The sequence below is a fragment of the Camelus bactrianus genome, chromosome 27, assembly GCF_048773025.1.
Source record: "Camelus bactrianus isolate YW-2024 breed Bactrian camel chromosome 27, ASM4877302v1, whole genome shotgun sequence".
NCBI classification, from domain to species: Eukaryota; Metazoa; Chordata; class Mammalia; order Artiodactyla; family Camelidae; genus Camelus; species Camelus bactrianus.
Window position 1 is genome coordinate 33,730,771 of NC_133565.1, and position 18,335 is coordinate 33,749,105.

At 48.1% G+C, this 18,335-nt stretch overlaps 1 protein-coding gene across 2 annotated transcripts in view; it reads left to right on the forward strand.

Moving 5' to 3' along the window:
• Positions 1-18,335, forward strand: part of NPTN (neuroplastin) — a 32,646-nt gene that overhangs the window by 13,088 nt on the left and 1,223 nt on the right. Inside the window, exons 4-8 of one of the 2 annotated variants that reach the window (XR_012502744.1) lie at positions 6,102-6,235; positions 9,932-10,205; positions 10,503-10,595; positions 17,140-17,161; positions 17,921-17,995. Coding sequence is in view for 1 of the 2 variants with exons in the window: in XM_010955367.3 (XP_010953669.2) it covers positions 6,102-6,235; positions 9,932-10,205; positions 17,140-17,161; positions 17,921-17,981 (491 nt within the window). In the remaining variant the exon portion in view is untranslated. The remainder of the gene's footprint in view (positions 1-6,101; positions 6,236-9,931; positions 10,206-10,502; positions 10,596-17,139; positions 17,162-17,920; positions 17,996-18,335) is intronic. The other variant, XM_010955367.3, reaches the window with a different exon arrangement.

Below are 18,335 nucleotides of genomic sequence, written 5' to 3' on the forward strand. Positions count from 1 at the left end.
TCGAGGCAGCTGGTCTTGAAGGCTCTGTAAGGCGCTGAAGGGCTGTGGTTCCCGTATATGGACACAGATGAGAGGCTGGGTTATTGAAGGAAATGATTTCTAAGCTTCTGTTCCTAGTGGTAGTGACTGTCAGTGTTTCAGCTTCGGGAATGTCACCTTAGTGCCCCCCACACCTCCACTCATTCACCTCCCTGTCTTAAGGGGCCTTCCCTCCTCATAGTCCACTGATCTCGGACACTCACACCAGGAAAGGTGTTAGAGCAGTGGTTCTCAAACTTGATTTAATGTGTGTGAAATGTGGCCTGGGCATCAGGCTTATTAAAAGCACTCGGGACAATGACAGTCTACAGCCAGGGTTAGAATCGCTGTCTTAGGGGAGACTTCAGCGCGTCCTACTCAGTAGCTCCACCTGCAGGAGAGGGCGAGCCTCGTCTGCAGAGTACAGGCTGCTCTGCTCTTCACAGCCACTGATGCGTCTCCTCAGTTTAATTCCTGAGCCGGGGGCCAGCAGCTTGCTTGCTTCCGCGTTGGCCAGGCTCGTGCTGCTGCTCGTGCTGCTGCTCGCGCGGCCCTTGGCTAGCAGCAGGCCTTAGCTCTCCTCTGCCTTAAGCCAGGCCTCTATTTTGCTGTAGCAGAGACGTCTCTGGGATTTGATGGGTTGCATAAAGGAAGCAAAGAGACCTCCTCTGCAGTCTCAATATATTGTACGATGAGACATTGTACAGTATCTTCAAGGATGGAGTTTCTTTGAAAATTTGAAAAGGTTATGAATCTGCTTTGAAAAGTGAGCACCAAATAAGCAGTCCAGGTAAGAGGCCCCATACTTTGATCCCTGTCTCAACTCTGTGGCATTAACTTTATTTAATGTCCGCTTCAGCTGAACATGTCTCCATTGCCCAAGGTGACACTTGGTGTAGCCAGCAGCCACACAGGAGCTGGAGGCTCCGCTCTGAGTGCCTGCAGGTCAGGCAGCAGAGGGTGCTGAGGAACATGTCTTTGTCCTCAGCCAAAGGCCCAGGCAGTGAAATTGGGTCAGGTGTTGGCGAGCAACTGAGACTCTTCTGGAACCCTGGCTTCGGCCATTCACTAGTTTACTGGAGGGATCTATCCATTAACTCATGTGATTAGAGTATGTGGCTAACAAGGTCAGTTAATTCTAAAGTGGGTCTGTGATCTCTTTTAAGAATCTCTTTGTTACTTCCTTGCTGCCCAGTCTGTGCCTCCTTGAGAATGTCAGTGGAAGTAGGCAGTATTTGCTCTGTCCCGCTCCTCAGACCTACTCCTCAGACCTGCCTGCAGACCAGCAGGATCTGATTAAGCACTTCCTTATTAAATGGCAAGCCCATGCGAGGCGAGGCACTGAAACCAATATAAATAGGCCATTAATCGTTATAATTTGTCAGTATCTGACCTGAGTAAACCTTACTAGAGTTACAGAGGTCCTGTCTGTAGCAGCAAGCCAGGAGAAACATAATAATCAGTATCTCTGATTTCTCTGAACTCAGTAATGCCTTAGCCCAACCTTTCCTTTCCCTCATAGCGCAGTGTAAATTTTTATTTTTGACCCTGTGCTCCAATCAAGTGCTAGATTGATAGATATAAGTTAATCCCCATAAGACCTCTATGATGTAGGTGGGTATTTTGTTCCCATTTTACAAAAGTAATACTGAAACTCAGAGGACGGGGAATGACCTGCCTTAGCTTACTCAGCTGATGAGCAAGAAGTCGCAACAGAGCTGCGTTTCTGTGACCTAAAGTTCAGAGCTCTTTACATTATAGTACGTGAAGTACTTAAACTCTGGCAGGTGGATCAGTCCCACCTCAGGCCTAGAGTGTTCTAGTACATCCACAAGCAGAGAGGCCATTTAGGCAATTACCAGTAATGCATGTTGTATATTTTTTATTGTTTATGGACTCTGTTCCAGTTTGGCTTATTTCCTCTTCTATATGATGAAGTACAAAAAGCATGATCTCCAGAGTCAGCCCTGAATCTGGATTCCAGTACTCCCAGTGTAATTTTAGATGTTAAGTAACTTTACCAAACATGAGTTTTCTGGTCTATAAAAATGGGGTGATGTCTGCTTCATTGGGTGGTTGTATTTGTTATCTGTTGCTGCATAATAATTTGCCCCAAAACTTACCGGCTTAAAACAACAGATACTTTTTACAGCATAGTTTCTGTGGGGCAGGAATTAGCAGATTAGTGGAGTGGTTCTGGCTCAGGGTCTCTCAAGCTGTTGGCTGGGTCTGCAGTCATCTGAAAACTTGATGAGGGCTGGAAGATGTATTTCCTAGATGGCCGCCTCAGTGGCTGGTGGTAGAAGGCCTTCATTCCTCATGATGTGGGCCTAGCCATAGGCTGAGTGCCTTCCCAGCGTGGCAGCTAGCCTCCTTCAGAGTGTGTGATCTCAGAGAGAGACAAGAGACAGAGAGTGCACATGTGTGTGTAAGGAGGAAGCCACATTGTATTTTGTGTGCTAGTTTCCAAAGTTCCACACCTCTATTTTTATGTATATAAATTTACATATATTTTCTATGTGTAAAATACATTTTATAAATACATATTTATATGTATATGTAAAATATGTGCTATATTTTATTCTTTAGAATCAAGCCACTAAGTCCAGCCCATACTCAAGGGGAGGGAAATTAGGCTCCACCTTTTGGAGAGAATAACAACCAGAATTTGTGGGCTATTTAAGAGGTGGACTCTGACCCCTGAGGGGCGCCCTCCCTGGCCACTACTGACACGTGCTCTGAGAGCCTATACCTTTCGTGCTGGGGGTTGGCTGTCCTGCTCAGCTGGTGGGGCAGGAACAGACTTTCTGATTGAGCAGTGGCCATAAAGATAGAAGTGGGAAAACTTCTCAATGACCCAGAGGCTAAAGTGATCATTGTAATCACTCCCTGTAAGAGCTGGGTGTGTGGCTTGGGTTAATCACCTCCCTGCCTAGTACACTAGCCATACTTCCACCGTCCCAGGGGTGAAGAGTCAGGGCAATATTCTTTTGAGTACATTAGGTAGAAAGGATATTACTCCTAAGCTTCACTCCGTGTTCTTTGCTGGGCTGAGGAGAAAGCAGCAGTAGATCTAACTTAGAAGATGGACAGGGCTTTCCTGTAGGCTTCACTACAGCCAGTAAAGTGGGGCGGGGGGTCGGCGGGGGGGCCTCGGTTCCTGTGCAGTGTCTGCACACAGTAGCCTCTAAGGCACCTTTGCACTGTAAGTAGAAGCCTCTAGAATCTGGAGCAGATGAATGGAAGGGGAAAGAAGTGTTCTCCTCGGCCCGAGCACCAAGGCAGTGGTGAAGGCCATCCCCACCCCTCTCCCCAGGTCGTGGCCTCCAAGAGCAGTAGCGTTTTAGAGGCTCTGGAACCATAAACCAACTCAGCCTTAAGCCTCTACATGGTTCTCATGTGTATTCTTAGGGATGAGTCTTCTAAAGCAAAAACTAATGTTAGTGAATTCACAGTACTGTTGGAATTAGTCGGATAACTGGACCAGAGTAAACAGACTGGGTATTCTCTGTGGGGCAAAGGAGAATGAAAGTGCAAAAACGTATCACCTACAGGCTGATTTCTGAAAGTTGCATCTCTACCCTAGACCACTCCCCTGAGCTCCAGGCCTGATATTCTACTGCCTACTTGACAGTTTCACTTGGATGTTAAATAAATAAGTCTCTTAAACTTAACATGTCCTAACCTTTGAACTGGATTTTACTACCAGCATTGCTCCACCCTCAAACAAAACAAAGTAAAAACAAGCAAGCAGGCAAGCAAACGTGCTAGTTCTTCTGTGGTCTTCCTCATCTCCGTAACTGGCAACTCTGTTCTTAGTTACTCAGGCCAGAAACTTTGGCATCATCTTTGACTGCCTTTTTCTCTCACATCCCACATTCAGTGCATTAACAAATACATTAACTTAACCTCTAAAATACATCCAGAATCTCCTCACTTCTACTGCCCCTGCCCTTGTCCACACTACCCTCTCCTGTGCCTGGGTTGCTCTGAAAGCCTCCTAATTGGCCTTGCTTCCGCTGTTGTCTCTCTGTAATTGTTGTCCACACAGTAGCCAGAGGGAGCCGGTCAAAGCACACAGATAATTTCATACCTGCACCTAGTATTCACCAGTGGCTTCCCAGCTGACTTAAGAGTAAATGCCAAAGTAATTTCATTGGCCTGTAAAGTCCTATCCAATCTGGGCACATTCTCTGATTTCATCTTCTCCCATCTCCCCCTTGCTTACTGTGTTTCAACTAAAGTCCTCCATGCTGTTCTTGTGCATAACAAGCACGCTTCTGCCTCAAGGCCTTTGCCTTTCCCTCTGCTTGGAGTGCTCTTCCTGCAGATGAGTGGCCTGCTCCCTTATCTCCACGACTGCTGAAATTCCCCTCACCAGAATGGGCCCCCACCCCTACCCTGGGACGTACGCGGTGGGTGGTGAGAGCTCAGCAAATGCTTGTTAGGTGAAGGGGACCGAGCCAGGGGCAGACATGGCAGCTCCTCTGCTTGTGTGTCTCCCCAACCCTGGCTGCTGTTTTGGGCTGCGGCTCTGGAGCTTACTCCTTGGCATGCTTAACGTGGTCCTTCGTGATTTACTGAGTGGAGAAAGCCCCGAGGAAGGGTGACCAGGTTGAACAGTAGGCCTGAGAAGAGTCTGAGTGACTGTGATGGGAACTTGAGCCAGCGTGACCCACTCCTTTCTGGAGTGAGGAATTATGCCTGGAAAAGCAAAAAGACATTTCCTTTATAACGTGCTACGCAGAAAACACCTCACACTGAGCAGTACTAAGCAGGCCTTAGTCTGGTAGGCAGTGGCTATAAAGGCAGCTTGCATCTTGGCTCATTCCATTACTATCCAGGTGCCCTAGGAGGTGGTCTGGGATGCACGGTCTGAGAGTAGCAGGACTTTGGAGTATTTTGAAGCCACACCAAGCCTGCCAGTCGTAGGGGAAGCATGCGGTCAGCCCACGATGTAACAGTTACATAGGCTCGTACGTCTCGACCTCTCACTTTTCTCTCTGTCCAAGCACACTGGATGTAGGCAGTGGCTAGGATTACTCCCTTTGATGATAAGTACAGAACTGAAGCACGGGATAACTGAGGAACCGGCAACAGTGGGGCCTGGACCAGGCTTACCGGGTCACTTCCCCTTCTCGACTTAGCCAGGTGACGTCCGGCCTACTTCGAGTTTCACTGCTTTCCCATCAGTGCAGCTGGTGAGGCGTGGTGGGAAATCCAGTTAAGAGCAAAGAAGGCCAGATTCCAAGAGTTAGCCCTTACCTCAGGCGTCTTGAATCCTCTAAACTTAACTAACATTTAAACCATGGGCACTGTCTATTTCTTCCTGAAGGATTCTTGAAAGTGGAGAAGACCAGTCGCCTTAAGCATGTCTAGAAACTCCCCCAGGACTGAGTTCATTGAGATGACTGCATCTCACATGTACAAGTCAGATTCTTAAGCTGCTAATAAAACCTCTTGGGACACTGGCTGAATTTCCCGTTCATTCCTTTCTTCCCTTGTGAGGACCCGCTTGCTGGATCCCCTTTCCTGGGAGAGCCTTGGCCGATGGGGCTCATCACACAGCTTCTCCACGCACTTGCTGCTCCTCCACACCTTGCAGTAGGACTTGATTTTTAGTCCTGTTTTGTTTGCTCTCAGGGATCTCTCATTTCCTTACGGGCATGTATGATATTTCACAGTCCAGAATTATTGTTCATGTGTTTTAAGAAAATATCATGACTAGTAGAAGAGATGATAACAACTGCTGTTTGCATTTTCTTCAAAGGATGGCTTGCTTTAAGGCAGTTGAGCCTGTGCCCTCTTAACAGTCGGTTGGAGGACCCCCTGTATTATTAGTTGAACTTCACACATTGTAATCCTGGGGTCTGCTTGGGCTGCTTTGGTGGCCTGGAGGTAGGGGATAGGGTTGGTTCCATTGCTCTGTTCTGACTTGAAATGCATGCTATCAAAGCTGAATGGGAGGGTGAGTCTAAAGCCAGAGTATATTAGAAGCAGGGCTCTGAGCCAGTAGGTGGGGGCTTTGTATTCTGTTCAGCATAGGCTCCCATGGTAACTATATTCAATGCTCTTTCTCACAGCTGCTCCTGACATCACTGGCCATAAACGGAGCGAGAACAAGAACGAAGGGCAGGATGCCATGATGTACTGCAAGTCGGTTGGCTACCCCCACCCAGAGTGGATCTGGCGCAAGAAGGAGAACGGTATGCTCGTGGTGAGTAGGAGGCAGCGCTGGCTCTCCGGACCTGGTCCCCGTGGCTGCTGGAGTTTCTCCTGGGTGGGGGGGTTGGACATCTAGACCAGTTTCCGCAGCATGCCACGTTGGCTGGTGTGGCTTGGGTCACCCTTTCCAGAGTCATGGACGGCTGCGTCATGAACCTGGAAGTCACTGACGGACTCTGAGCAGCACGGAGCCCTATATGTGATTTAGTAAAGCTGTAGGGCTGCTTGCCTTCAAGACAGGACACCAGGAGAGCCTGTGCCAATCTTAAACTTTAATTATTATTCCAGTCCATTTGTTCTAAAGAAAATGCTGGTCTTGAAGTGGTCTTAATGCACCTTTCTCGTTTTGGGGACGGCAAGGCAGTGAGGCGGTTACTAGTATATTCCTGGAGCACACGAAACACCCGTTAGAAGTGGACAGTCTGACGGGGCCCACGGGCAACGTAGACGTTGGGAATCCGACAGTGTTTGCTTCACAAGAGGTCAAAGGAACAGCTCTTCTAATCCGTGGCATGATTCTTGATGAAACTGGCGGAGTCAGAGCCTTAGATTCCTGCTTCCCCCCCGATGGATGTCTGCCGGGGGTGGGGGGGGTCACACAGCCCTCCCCGGTGCTGTGAGCCCAGCACCGCCCCCTTCAGGCGTCCTCCTGACGGGCAGCCTTTGGAATCGGAGGGACCCTGGAGAGCATCTAGTCCATCACCTACCTACTAACCAAGGCAGATGGCCAGCCCACTAAAGGGTCAGTTCCGGTTTTTTTTATTTCAAGTACGTTATTATTCCCACTCGGTGGCCTCCCAGTAATAACATGTCAAGTGGTGAGAAGGACGCTCACACGAACAGTGAGGACCAGGTTTGAGGAACCCTTCATGAGGGGATGAGGGTGGAATGGAGAGGCGAAACTGCTGCTGGCTGGCATTTTCAGAGCGGGCCTCTAAGGTGCCAGCAAGGAACTGCCCGTTTCTCTCTACTGGTCCTGGTGGGGGGCCCTGGAGCTTCTGCCAGGGCCGGTTGGGAGTCCTCAGTGGGTGTTATCAGTTCTCCTGTTCTCATGCCCACAGACTTCTAATTATCTGTTGTATTCTGGAAGACATTGAAAATAAAACATTATTACTTCCTCTTGTTTTCAAGCTATATATCATTTGAAAGACAGAAGACTTTTTTTTTTTTTGGTGGGGGGAGGTAGGTAGGTTTTTATTTATCTGTTTTTTGTGGAGGGACTGGGGCTTGAACCCAGGGCCGTGTGTGTGCTGACCATGTGCTCTGCCACCGAGCTGCTCTTCCCCCGGTAGACAGAAGACTTAACGAAAGAGGGACAGGACGAAGAAAAGCTATTTCTAGGTTGATGCTTTTGAAAGCCAGTTTCTGAACAGCCTCAGCTTGGTTGAGTGCTGAGGTAAATGCTTTCATGTCTTCCTAGACGCTGGTTTCAGCAGTTCTCTGACTTCCTCTTCTGGACAGGCCCTACAGCTTCCTCGGACCTCTCTGTTGTTAAAGAGTTGAGTCCAATCCAACATTCCAGTTTATCTTCTGCCCCCTCTCCTGCAGCCTGCAAAGAGAGCAGAGGAGTGTCCTTGCTCTGTCCTCTGGCTGCTTCTCTCTCCTGTGTGGGGAGGGAAGAAGGGACAAGTATTCACTTCTCTGGCTTTTGTAGTCCATTCTTGGTTGTTGCTTCTTCTGTGGCCTCAAGAGACTGGCCTCTGTGCAGCAGGTATCCAGGTGCTCAGTCTCTTGGGAGCTGTGTGAGCTCTTCCGGGTGCCAGCCCTCAGTATGAGAGGTCTGCCGAGTGGACCTCTCCGATGCCCGCTGAGCTCTAGCCGTGGGTGATCTTGTCCTGAGCTTCTCACCGCTGGAGTCTGCTCGCCTGAAGGCGACCCTCTGGAGTGGAGGGAGCTTGAACATCATGGCTTTCAGGTGGTGGGAGTGTAGGCTGCTGTGGCCTCTCAACTCCAGGTAACTCCTTCCCAAGACAGGGGCACAGGGCGCACCAGCCAGTCGCCTGCCTGAACAGACACCCAGTGGAAAGAGATGTTTTCTTTTTGGCGCCCCCAAACTTTGAGTGATTCTCTTGGCTGCCAGGTGGAAGGATACAGTGCCAAGTGTTAACTCTCTTCCTGTCATCTACAATCCTGCCTTCTGCCTTAGAGCCTGACTGGGGTAATGTAGTTTAGGTGATGACTGGGGATGAGATAGCCTTATGGGGCTCCCTTTCCATAAGCCCTTGGAAGGACTCTGTCCCCATCTTTGTTTGAGCCATTTTTTCTTTTTTGGAATATGGGGTACTTTTGATACCTCATCAGTTCTGTGACAGTAGGACAGATCCCACCCAGTATCTTATTATGCATTGATTGGAAAGGTGGAAGTCTCTTACGTATGATGGTATTTTAAAAATACCCATTGAAGCCTTGTGGACCAAAGATGACACCAGTCACCTCAGGTCATAAGTGAAAAACATAAAATTAGTGAGCAAGCAGAGCATGGGTTAGAGAAACTGGCAGCTTCCCAAGTCCTAGAGTTGAAGCTTCACAGAATGACTCTAATTTTGAAAGCCGTGAGTTTCGCATTTCAGCCATGCTCTCATGCAGATGTGGACAGGATTTCTGGCATAGTCAGGCATCATTCTGGGGACTGTCCTTCCCTTTCCCCTCTACTATTTCCAATTACGCTTTAGTCGTTGCATGTGGACTGGCCCATGAGTCACTTTTTCCCCTGCTAGTGTCCCCTGAGATCAGTGCTGCAAGCCTGTCCCCGCTCCACCCAGGCCCTGGTCATCGTCTCACCTCTGCCTCCCACGTGTGCCTGGAGCTTTCCTGTCCTGCTTTGTCAGCTCTCCTCCCCCACAGTCTAGTTGAAAGTTAGCTCTTCTATGGAGATTTCCCAGACTCCTTCCAGCTGTGGCCACTCACTCCATGGCCCAGAGTGCTCCGTTCACACCTTGGGGCTTTCTACCACATCCCTCTGATGACCCCTCTGGAGCTCTGCTTTCCCCTCGAGGCCAGTCTCCTTGTTCATTTTTGTGCCATACTTCTCCCCTTCTGTCTCACCTCCCCCTCAGCAGGACAGAAAACATGTGGCATACATTAGGAAATATTTGCTAACTGACTGGATGAACTTTCCTTTAACCCTGTCATTCTGAAAGGAAGTGAAAGGTATGAATTTTCCCCACTCTGACTTCTCAGCATTGCTTCTAGAAGAAGTTCAGGGAGACTTCCCAGAGTTCACCGCGTGTCGTGTAGATGTGCTGACTCCGGAGTCATCGATAGGCCTGCTGCTACCAGATATGTGCCTGACCAAGGCGGTCCTGCGCCCTCCTTCTCCATCCTTCCCTGTTACAGTTTCTTCCCTGGTGTTTGGAGCAGCATTTTCTAGATTGAGTCGTTCCTTTCCGGGTCCATAGGGTAGGACCTCCCTTCACTTCACAGAAGTTTGCGGAGTTCAGAGGATCAATAGTAGGGGAGGCTTCTGCCCTGGCTTTATTAGAAGCTTGTTGATTTGCTGTTTTTGAGATTGAAGGGAAGTGAGTGATGAAGTACTTAAAGTTCCTTGGACAAAGACGGTGTTAGACATTGCTCCTTGGTCCCAGCCAGTAACCTGCTGAGGATGGACAAGCACCCTGTTACCCCGTCTCGGGCACGGATTTGCCTGCTCTGACCTTTGTGTTCTCTCGCTTTCTCTGCTCCTGCACAGGAGATTGTCAACAGCTCTGGCCGCTTCTTCATCATCAACAAGGACAATTACACGGAGCTGAGCATCATGAACCTGCAGATCACAGAAGACCCTGGCGAGTATGAATGTAATGCTACCAACTCCGTTGGCTCTGCCTCCTTTGTCACCGTCCTCAGGGTACGGAGCCACCTGGCCCCACTCTGGCCTTTCTTGGGAATTCTGGCTGAAATCATCATCCTCGTGGTGATCATTGTCGTGTATGAGAAGAGAAAGAGACCAGATGAAGTTCCTGACGGTAAGAGCATCCCTACAGAACAGCTGTTCTGCTGGGCCGGCTCCTTGGGCTGGTTCCCAGGCGCCCAGAGGGGACTGTAAGGGTGCTGGGATTCAGGCCCAGAAGGAGAGAAGGAATACTCTTACACTGGTTCCTCACCCTCTCCCCCTAAGATTAGCCACCTTGAGCTATAATTACTAGCTCAGTCCCTCCATGTGGGTGTCCTCCAAACCCCAGTCCCATCTGCCCTTCAGGCCCCTTGTGGGGAATGGGCAGCTGTCAAGTCTCTTTGTTCAGCTCTGTCCTCCTTCAATACAGATCATCAGGCAGATTGAGCTTGAGGAGAATCCAAGTCAAGCCTAGAAGCCACCCCGAGATCGCAGGCCGCCTGGCCTTTCAGGCAGATTTAAGGTATCTGACTGGTTGTCACATGGTTGCCTGGTGTAGCCCCTGTAGGTAACTTTCCCATCCCAGAGTGTTATTGGGAAAAGCCATTGGAACAAAAGTCAGCCTTTGGTTCCCTTGGTTGGTCCGATCAAAAGGTTTTGAAGGGTCTTGGTGAAGCAGGCCCCGGCCGTCTGGCTTTTTTGCCTGTCTCACAGACAAGAATGGTGGAGAGCACCTGATGGGTCCACCACGCCCAGTTTAAGACAGATGGCCCAGCACTAGCGTCTGGAGTCCATGCCCCACGGCGGCACCCCCAGGCTGGCCGAGGGTCAGAGAAGCAGCTGACAGCAGCAGCAGCACCACCGTGAACTGTGAGGCGCTGGGAAGAACAGGAGTCTCAGGCTGTTGGACGTGCTTAAGAGTTAGAAGAGGTCCTGGAAGTTTTCTGTGTTTTTGTTACGGATGGCCCGTTTCTAACCCTGTGATTGCAACTGGGGAAGCTACTAATGGAGCCCTGCGTCAGTAGTCCTTCAGATCCCTAACCGGGCCCCACTCCCCACCTCCCGCCTTAGGACGTCATCAGCAAAAACAAGTTAATTGGTCAGCTGACCATTACGGCCACTTGCCTGTCACTGACTGGTCTAGAAGGGTGTGCACCTAAGCTCCGTGGAGGCCAATCTTGGGAGATGGGAGGATGCCAGCTCCAGTCTGACCGTCCTGGGCCTGTGTTGTGCACTGTGGTGCCGGGCCCTGCCCCAGTGAGCTGCCTGTGTGCCTGTGGCTGGCCAGCAGGATGGCAGCGCCAGCTGTGTGTGTCCGTGGAGAACGCTAAGGGAGGTCTGGTGCTCCCGCAGAAAGGGTGCAGCCCGGAAGCCGTGACGGTGGCTTCAGATTCTCCGGAAGGACGTGTTTGAGAGCAGCAGTCACTTCCCCTTCTTTTCCTTTCCTTCAGCCGCTCCTAAATCTTTTGTCTGTACTAGGTAGAGGGAGTGCTGTAGTGAGGCTGGTGAAAAGGTTTTTTGTTGAAACGAACGATGTATTTGGGGAGACCTGGTGGATTTCCATCCAAATGTGCAGGTCAGCAATGAACTAGACAGGAATGGGATGGACGTCAGCTGGAAGCAGGTGGGCCTTTGTAGATAAGTGGGCTCATTCCCTGAAACGTGAGCGCATCCTGGGATTCTTACTTTCCTCCTCCTCGGTCCACAGAACTGCTATCCTATGGAGCGAAACTGCTTTCTTAAGATTTCCACTATATGCATAACATTTTTTTCTCTAAATTTCTCTTTCCTGCTACAAATTGGTTCCCAAGGCAGAGGACCTATGTTTAGATCTGAGAGTAAAGGAGAAGAGTTGCCTGTCAGTGTTTCCTGTGTATGTTTTTTAGGAGCAGTTATGCCTCACTTCTGAAAAGAGCTTTTCCATCCCCTCTGAATGCTTTTGCTTTGCTAAATACCACCTTTCTTAGCTTTCCCTTTGGAAAGGTTGAGATGCAAAAAGTCAGGAAAAGGTCGGATGCGCTTCAAAACCTGATTTATTTTAAGACAAGGCTGCCTGTCCCTCTCTTGGCAGAGTGACCCACTGGCTTAGCCTGTCCCTGTTGGAGGTTTCGGTCTTTGTAGAAGCTTCTTCATTGACCAGGCTGCTATCCCAGTGTATGTGGAATGCCATCAAGTTAGGTCTGGTTAGTATTGGTTCTGTCTGGCAAGCGCAGGCACCTGCCCCGGGAAGCAGCTGTCTTTTTTTTTCAAGAATCCCAAGGCTGTTGAACACAAATGGAGACCAGTTTGTTACAGGAGACATCTGTGGCCAGCAAATCTGAACAGCTTCCTGGAGGAAAAATACCTCTTTTGAGCTAAATTATCATAGACAGTGAATGAATCCTACGTAAAAGAGATGACTGCAGGGTAAGTGCGAAGTAGAGCCTCCATGCTTTAGTGTCTTAGAAGAATACTGTACTGCAGGCAGCTTCCACTTTGCTGTTGTTGTTGAATCGAGGTGACCGACCGGGGATGCTGGAGTCACTGCAGTGTCTGCCTTCTCTCCGCCCCTCCTGACAGCCAGCATGGTCCAGGAGCCACTCTTCACCACATCCCTGCTCCTGCTCGAGCAGTCCATCCCATAGTTTGCTCCTTTGTCTCTCCACCTCCTTCTCTCAGACTCTTCTGGACTCCTGTGCCCCGCTCCAACCTGCCCTTTTTGCTTCTCCTCTCCTGGAAGTAACTTTTTAAAAAGTTGATTGTTCTTCTGTGAGTTTTCCTTATGCAGCGTCTTTTTTTTCCTTTAGCCAGTTTCCCTTCAGCGCCTGCGCAGGCCCCCTAGGAGCAGACTCACCTCACAGGCTTTCCTCCCACGTGCCCGTCCCCAGGTTTACACACAGGTGTAACGTGTACTCTCCTTTTTGGAATGGACGAAGCAGCACATTGTATCTGATGCAAGTTTGGAGCTTTAGAGGTGATGATTTTTATCTGTCAGATAACCATTTATGGCTCTGTGTTGATTTCTTTATACCACTGTGAAAACTAGTGGTTTTATGGGTCTGACATGCTTTTTCTCTGCCAAATGAGTATTCTGTTATCAAGATACACCAGTGATTTATTTCTGAATCCTTGAACTTTTTTTAATGAAAAAGTTGCACATAAAACCCACCGTGTTCATGTTCAGGCACCCTGTGAGTTTCTGGTAACTCAGCCCCTTACTCCAACAAAGCCCTACGGGGACAGTGCAAAGGTATCAGAACGTACGAACGGAAACAGTGTGATTCAGCCTGAGCGTGTTCTACTGGCAAAGCACGTACTGCTGTAGCTTTCTCACACAGATGGTACTTAGGGTTAAGGGCTAGCTGCTTCCAGGATTTAAAAAAAAGGCCCTTGACTTTTTTGTCTCCCGGCCTATACTCAGGACATCTTGTCAGTGAAATTCACATCCAGACCGTTTAGGCCTCTGTTCCGGTCTCTGAGGATCGTGCCCCGGGGAGTTGTCTTGTAGGCAGGTCATCTGCATAACACCTTTTACCTTCAGTGTTTTCAGTAACAGGAGCCAAGTAAGGGCTTCACTTTTTTTTTGTTTTTTCACTTTACTCACCTCCTGACTGCATACACTGAAAATGTTAGATAGGTAATTCTCTAAAAAGACCAAGATTCAGATCCCTCTAGCCTTCCCGTCCATCTCACTGCCGGACGTAATGCTTGGAGCACACCGTCAGTGTTGGTTCCCTGCTGACTGAGCCCCCGGGGAGATGGGGCGTAAACCTGCTGAGTTGCTGGGGCCTTCAGTTCTGTACATTTTAGTGACCCTGAATGAAAACAACAGGCGCTGATTTAAGAAAAGAAGCAGTGGCATCAAAGAGCTTTCTGCCTTCGTGCTAGGGGAGTAACTTCTGAGAGCAAGTAAGGGGACTCTTCAAGTTGCTGGTGGAGAAGCATCTGAGGTTTTGTGGGAACCATTCTTAGTAGCTCTGATGTTTCCAGCCTGATTTAGACGCTTTAGAATTAAGAGCTATTCTCAATAGTCCAAAACCGATTAGCTGGTCAACACATCGGTAGTAGATGAAGCTTTACAACAGGCTAGGAATGTTGGGAAAGAAATGTGACTTTTTAAAATGACAAGCAAAACACACATTTGTTGTTTCTTAACCAGGGGTCATTCTGCGTCAGTAACAAGTTACCTTATGAAGAAAATACAGTAGGACCAAACAAGGAAGGTAATAGGAAGTAACTGCTAATCTCTTTTGGGTTTACTGCTTCTCTGCTGAGATCAGGCAAAATTTAAGTGGGTTTAGAAACCATAAAACCCCACCCTAAGTAGGATAAGGCAGAGAAGGAGGAGCTTTGACCAGACAACTCATTTTGACTTCAAAGCCATCTCTTTGGAGGTGGTATTGTATCAGGTATCCTGTTACTTAAAGGCATCGCAGAGCGCCCTTCCAGAGTCTGAGGCAGCTCAGTGGAGTGAGGGCGCTAGTGCCTTCGGTTGGGAAGACAAACATTCAGGTGGATCAGGGTGTGCAGCAGCTCCACCAGGAACTTCACTCATAGACAGATTCCAGAGCATCTTGTCCCCACTCTCCCCCAGCCCTCTTCCTCTCACCGAGCCAGTGGCTGTGAGCAATACCCAGTGGAGAGAACAGTCATCGTTTAAGTGGCTGTCTTGTGGCCTGAGGGTTTGGGAGTATGTTGATACCTGTCGGTTACTATGACTTCTTTTTTTTCCCCCTCAATTGCATCAAACCCTTAAAACATGGTGGTAAGTGAGCGATATGCATGCTTTTGGAGTTTGTTTAATCTCCGCTTCAGTCTATACGATGCACAGTTCATAATGTTAACACTTTTCTTCAAGTTTACTTCATTCACTTTCACAACTAATTTGGATTTCAGTTTGCTGTTTAATCCTCATTTACTTTGATTTTCGTACCTTTTTTCTGTAGTTCTGTTCTCTCTCTCTCTCCTGATTTCCCCGTTGGAGGTCAAGTTGTTTTTTGTTTGACCCGTAAAGGGAGAGTGCTGATGCAGATGGCGATGCAGGCCAGGAGAGTGGGAAACGCCAGGCTCTTTTCTTTGTTCCTTGTAAATGTGAAAATGGATTTGGGGAGAGAGAGGAAGGGGCTTGTGGCTCTTGGGGTGCAGACCCCAGCGTGAAGAGCAGCCGCTCCCACCTGCAGGCATGGCAGCTACACCAGGGCCAGTGTCGCTCAGACCCTCACGTATAGCCCTTTGCACGTTACTGGCTCTTTGGGCTGGAAGATGATGTGACCCGCCAGGCGCCAGGGCGTACATGTCCCCCCACTACCGAAGAAAGGAAAGCTCGCGGTGCCAAGTGCTTGGGTTGGTGCTGACCGCGTTAAGCTTTGAAAAGATTAGCTTGGCTATTGCGATTCCCCCTCCCCTGCTTTTTCTCATCAAGTTGGGAGTAGATTGATGATATTCTTGAATCTACTATCTTGTTTTAGAATTTTGTATTTTCGGAGCACTAAAAATATTCTAGTTTGCTCCTGTGTGTTTTCCTTTAAGTCCCTGAAGTGCTTAGTTGCTAGCATGTAGCTGAGCTGGCTTGGCTGGGACGCTGAGAGCATTAGGGTGTTGCGGTGAGGGACGATGCAGGCTGGGCTCGTGTGTCTCGGTGCCCGATGTCCTCGTGTACCTGCACTGTGTGCACAGCGCACAGGTGTCGTGGGTGTCCCCGAGTCCTAGCTTGCCCTCTGTGCTGTGTGACAGTGCACTGTCGTTGGTAGTAGAATCCTGTGGACACTGGTGTGTCGCTAGCCTGTTGTTTTGGCTGAGAAGTCGTTGGTTCGTGGTTAGTTTGTTTTTGTTTTGTTTTTGTTTTTGAAATCTTATTTTGCTCCAGTCACTTGTGTGTGCTGGTGGTGGCTTTGCCTCTCCGTTGCCTCGAAGGAACAGGTGGAGCAATGTCTCCCTCTGACAGACATTACTCCTGACGCGTGCCCCGCGGATGCCTACACGAGGCTGTGATCTCCATGACTGCTTCATGTGCACCAAGCCCCTTGTGGAATCCTGCTGAGAGTTTTTCTAGAAGCCTTCAGTAAAATCAAACCGTTCTGAATCATTTAGTCCACCTGACTTCCATAAAATAAAAAGGAACTAAGAGCACTTACTTGTTCCCTCCCTTTTGTGGGCTCTTAAAAAACCCAACATTCTAAATATATATATATTAAATTTAATCCCCTGATTAAAGGGGACCAAGTTGCCCTTAGTTGAAACAGGAAAGAAAAACTTACAAATCAGAATCATAAAATAATCAATTTAAGAAGGCACCTAAACTCAGATAACATAAGCTTTTTGATTAAAAAAAAAGAGAGAGAACTTGTGGCTCATCAGGGTTTGGGTTCTGGTTTTGGCCAAGGCCCAAGAGTGAGCCTGTCTTTCTGTCTGAAGTCTTTTCTGGAGGGATGACACCACTGTTCAGCTTTCCCCAGTCTGTCCCAGAACATCCTCTGGTATGTGTACACTTGTGGCTGGTGTAGCCCAGCCTGGCTGACCCAGCATTAGGTTGAACTATTGTGGCTTCCTCTGTCTCATTCTCCAGACGAAAGACTCTCCTAAACATTACAAAACAGCAAGAACAGTGTCCTTTGGGGAAGTGAGGATGTGTAGCTAAATGTATAGAACATACACATCCATCTACACTGCAGGGCTGAGCCAAAACTGCATGCATTCACCACAAGAAAACAAACAGCAGGATTTTACAACTGAAATGTTGGTTTGTCTTCTCATCTATTTAAGAGTGAACCACTGGAACTTGGGGACAGGATGAGTATAATGACGTTGCAGCCGATCTGTCCGCTACAGTTGCAGTTTTTCATGACAAGCATTCAAAGTGTTAACTAAAACCATTGAAACAACATACCTGCCATTAAAAACTTGAACCTAGAAATAACTCCATGAGTGTTTTGCACCTCCAGACGGAATGGCCTTGAATAAATGCTATGAGTAGCCATGTTTGCCACTTGCTGTATGCTCTTCTATTAATCCTTATGCAGAGTCTCACAGTTTTCTCCTTTCTCCTCCTGTCTCTCAATGGATTATTAAAAAACTGAACACCTGTGTAGACGATGAACCAGCTGGGCCAATGTAAGTACTTTATTGGATGTTGATTGAGTAGAGTTATTTTGTATTTGCAGTTTAATCAAAGGGAGGAGCTGAGATTGTAGGGGAGGACAGTGGAAATGAATGCTGCAGCGTAGACTTTGTAGCCAAACATGGAGCTGACTGACGGCCATTTGATTCCCAGGACAGGCTGTACAGTTTTGTTTTCAGCAGCAATATAAAGTGGAATACCATGCAAAAAAAAAGTTTAAAATTTTGCACATCCCATATTGCTTAAATTGGGGATACGACCAGTATATTTGAGACTTCAGGTTTTGTTAAAGTTAATACCAAGCTGGATAAACTGGCTCCGTTAACAATCGCATGTATCCGAGACTGCAAAGTTTGAATCAATCCAAGATTAGCAGAATCTGAGAGCTCGGGACTAAGGAGTCAGAGGCAAGCAAACAGTGCCCACATTAGTTAAATGCCAGAGGGCACAGCACTGTCTGTATACAATTCATCATCATTCGACAGTGGTGGTTAGTAGAGAAACTACTGTCTCACCTTTATAGTCAAGCTACCTGTGTATCATCTGCCTTGGGAGTCAGAAGGGCCTGCTGGTTTCAGGTGCGCAGGCACTTCACAGCGGGAATAGTTTTACGCGTAAATCTTGTGCAGTAGAGTTGCTGACTACACCAGGGGTGGCAGTAAGTGAGAGTCGCTGTATTTCCGTGGGTTGTACTTTCAAAAGCTGCTGCTGCCCTTGAGTTTCACTCTCGTAATACAATTCTTCCTCCAAAGGAAAACCAACTCTACCAACAATCACAAAGATAAAAACTTGCGCCAGAGAAACACAAACTAAGTACTGCTCGTAATGTAAGTATGGCCTTTAGAAGTTTTAAAAATTATATTCAAATGAATGTGCCCTGTTGACCTTGTTACAAATTCTTTGATAGTTGGTGTTACGTTGTGAGATCTTTTAGTTCATTTCAGAGCAGCTGATAATGATGGAACGAGTTCTGTCTGTCCAGTTGTAGCAGCTGGAAAGGAACATTTTCAGCTGAGTTTCACTTATTTATATAAATGCGATTTCAGAATATGTATGTTTCAAAATAAATATTTTGTACCAGTTCTAACGTATCTTTAAAAAGAGGTAAAAATTAAATTGTCACCTTCTTAGGTGGATTGTCCCCAGAGACCACTTGGTCCCACTTTA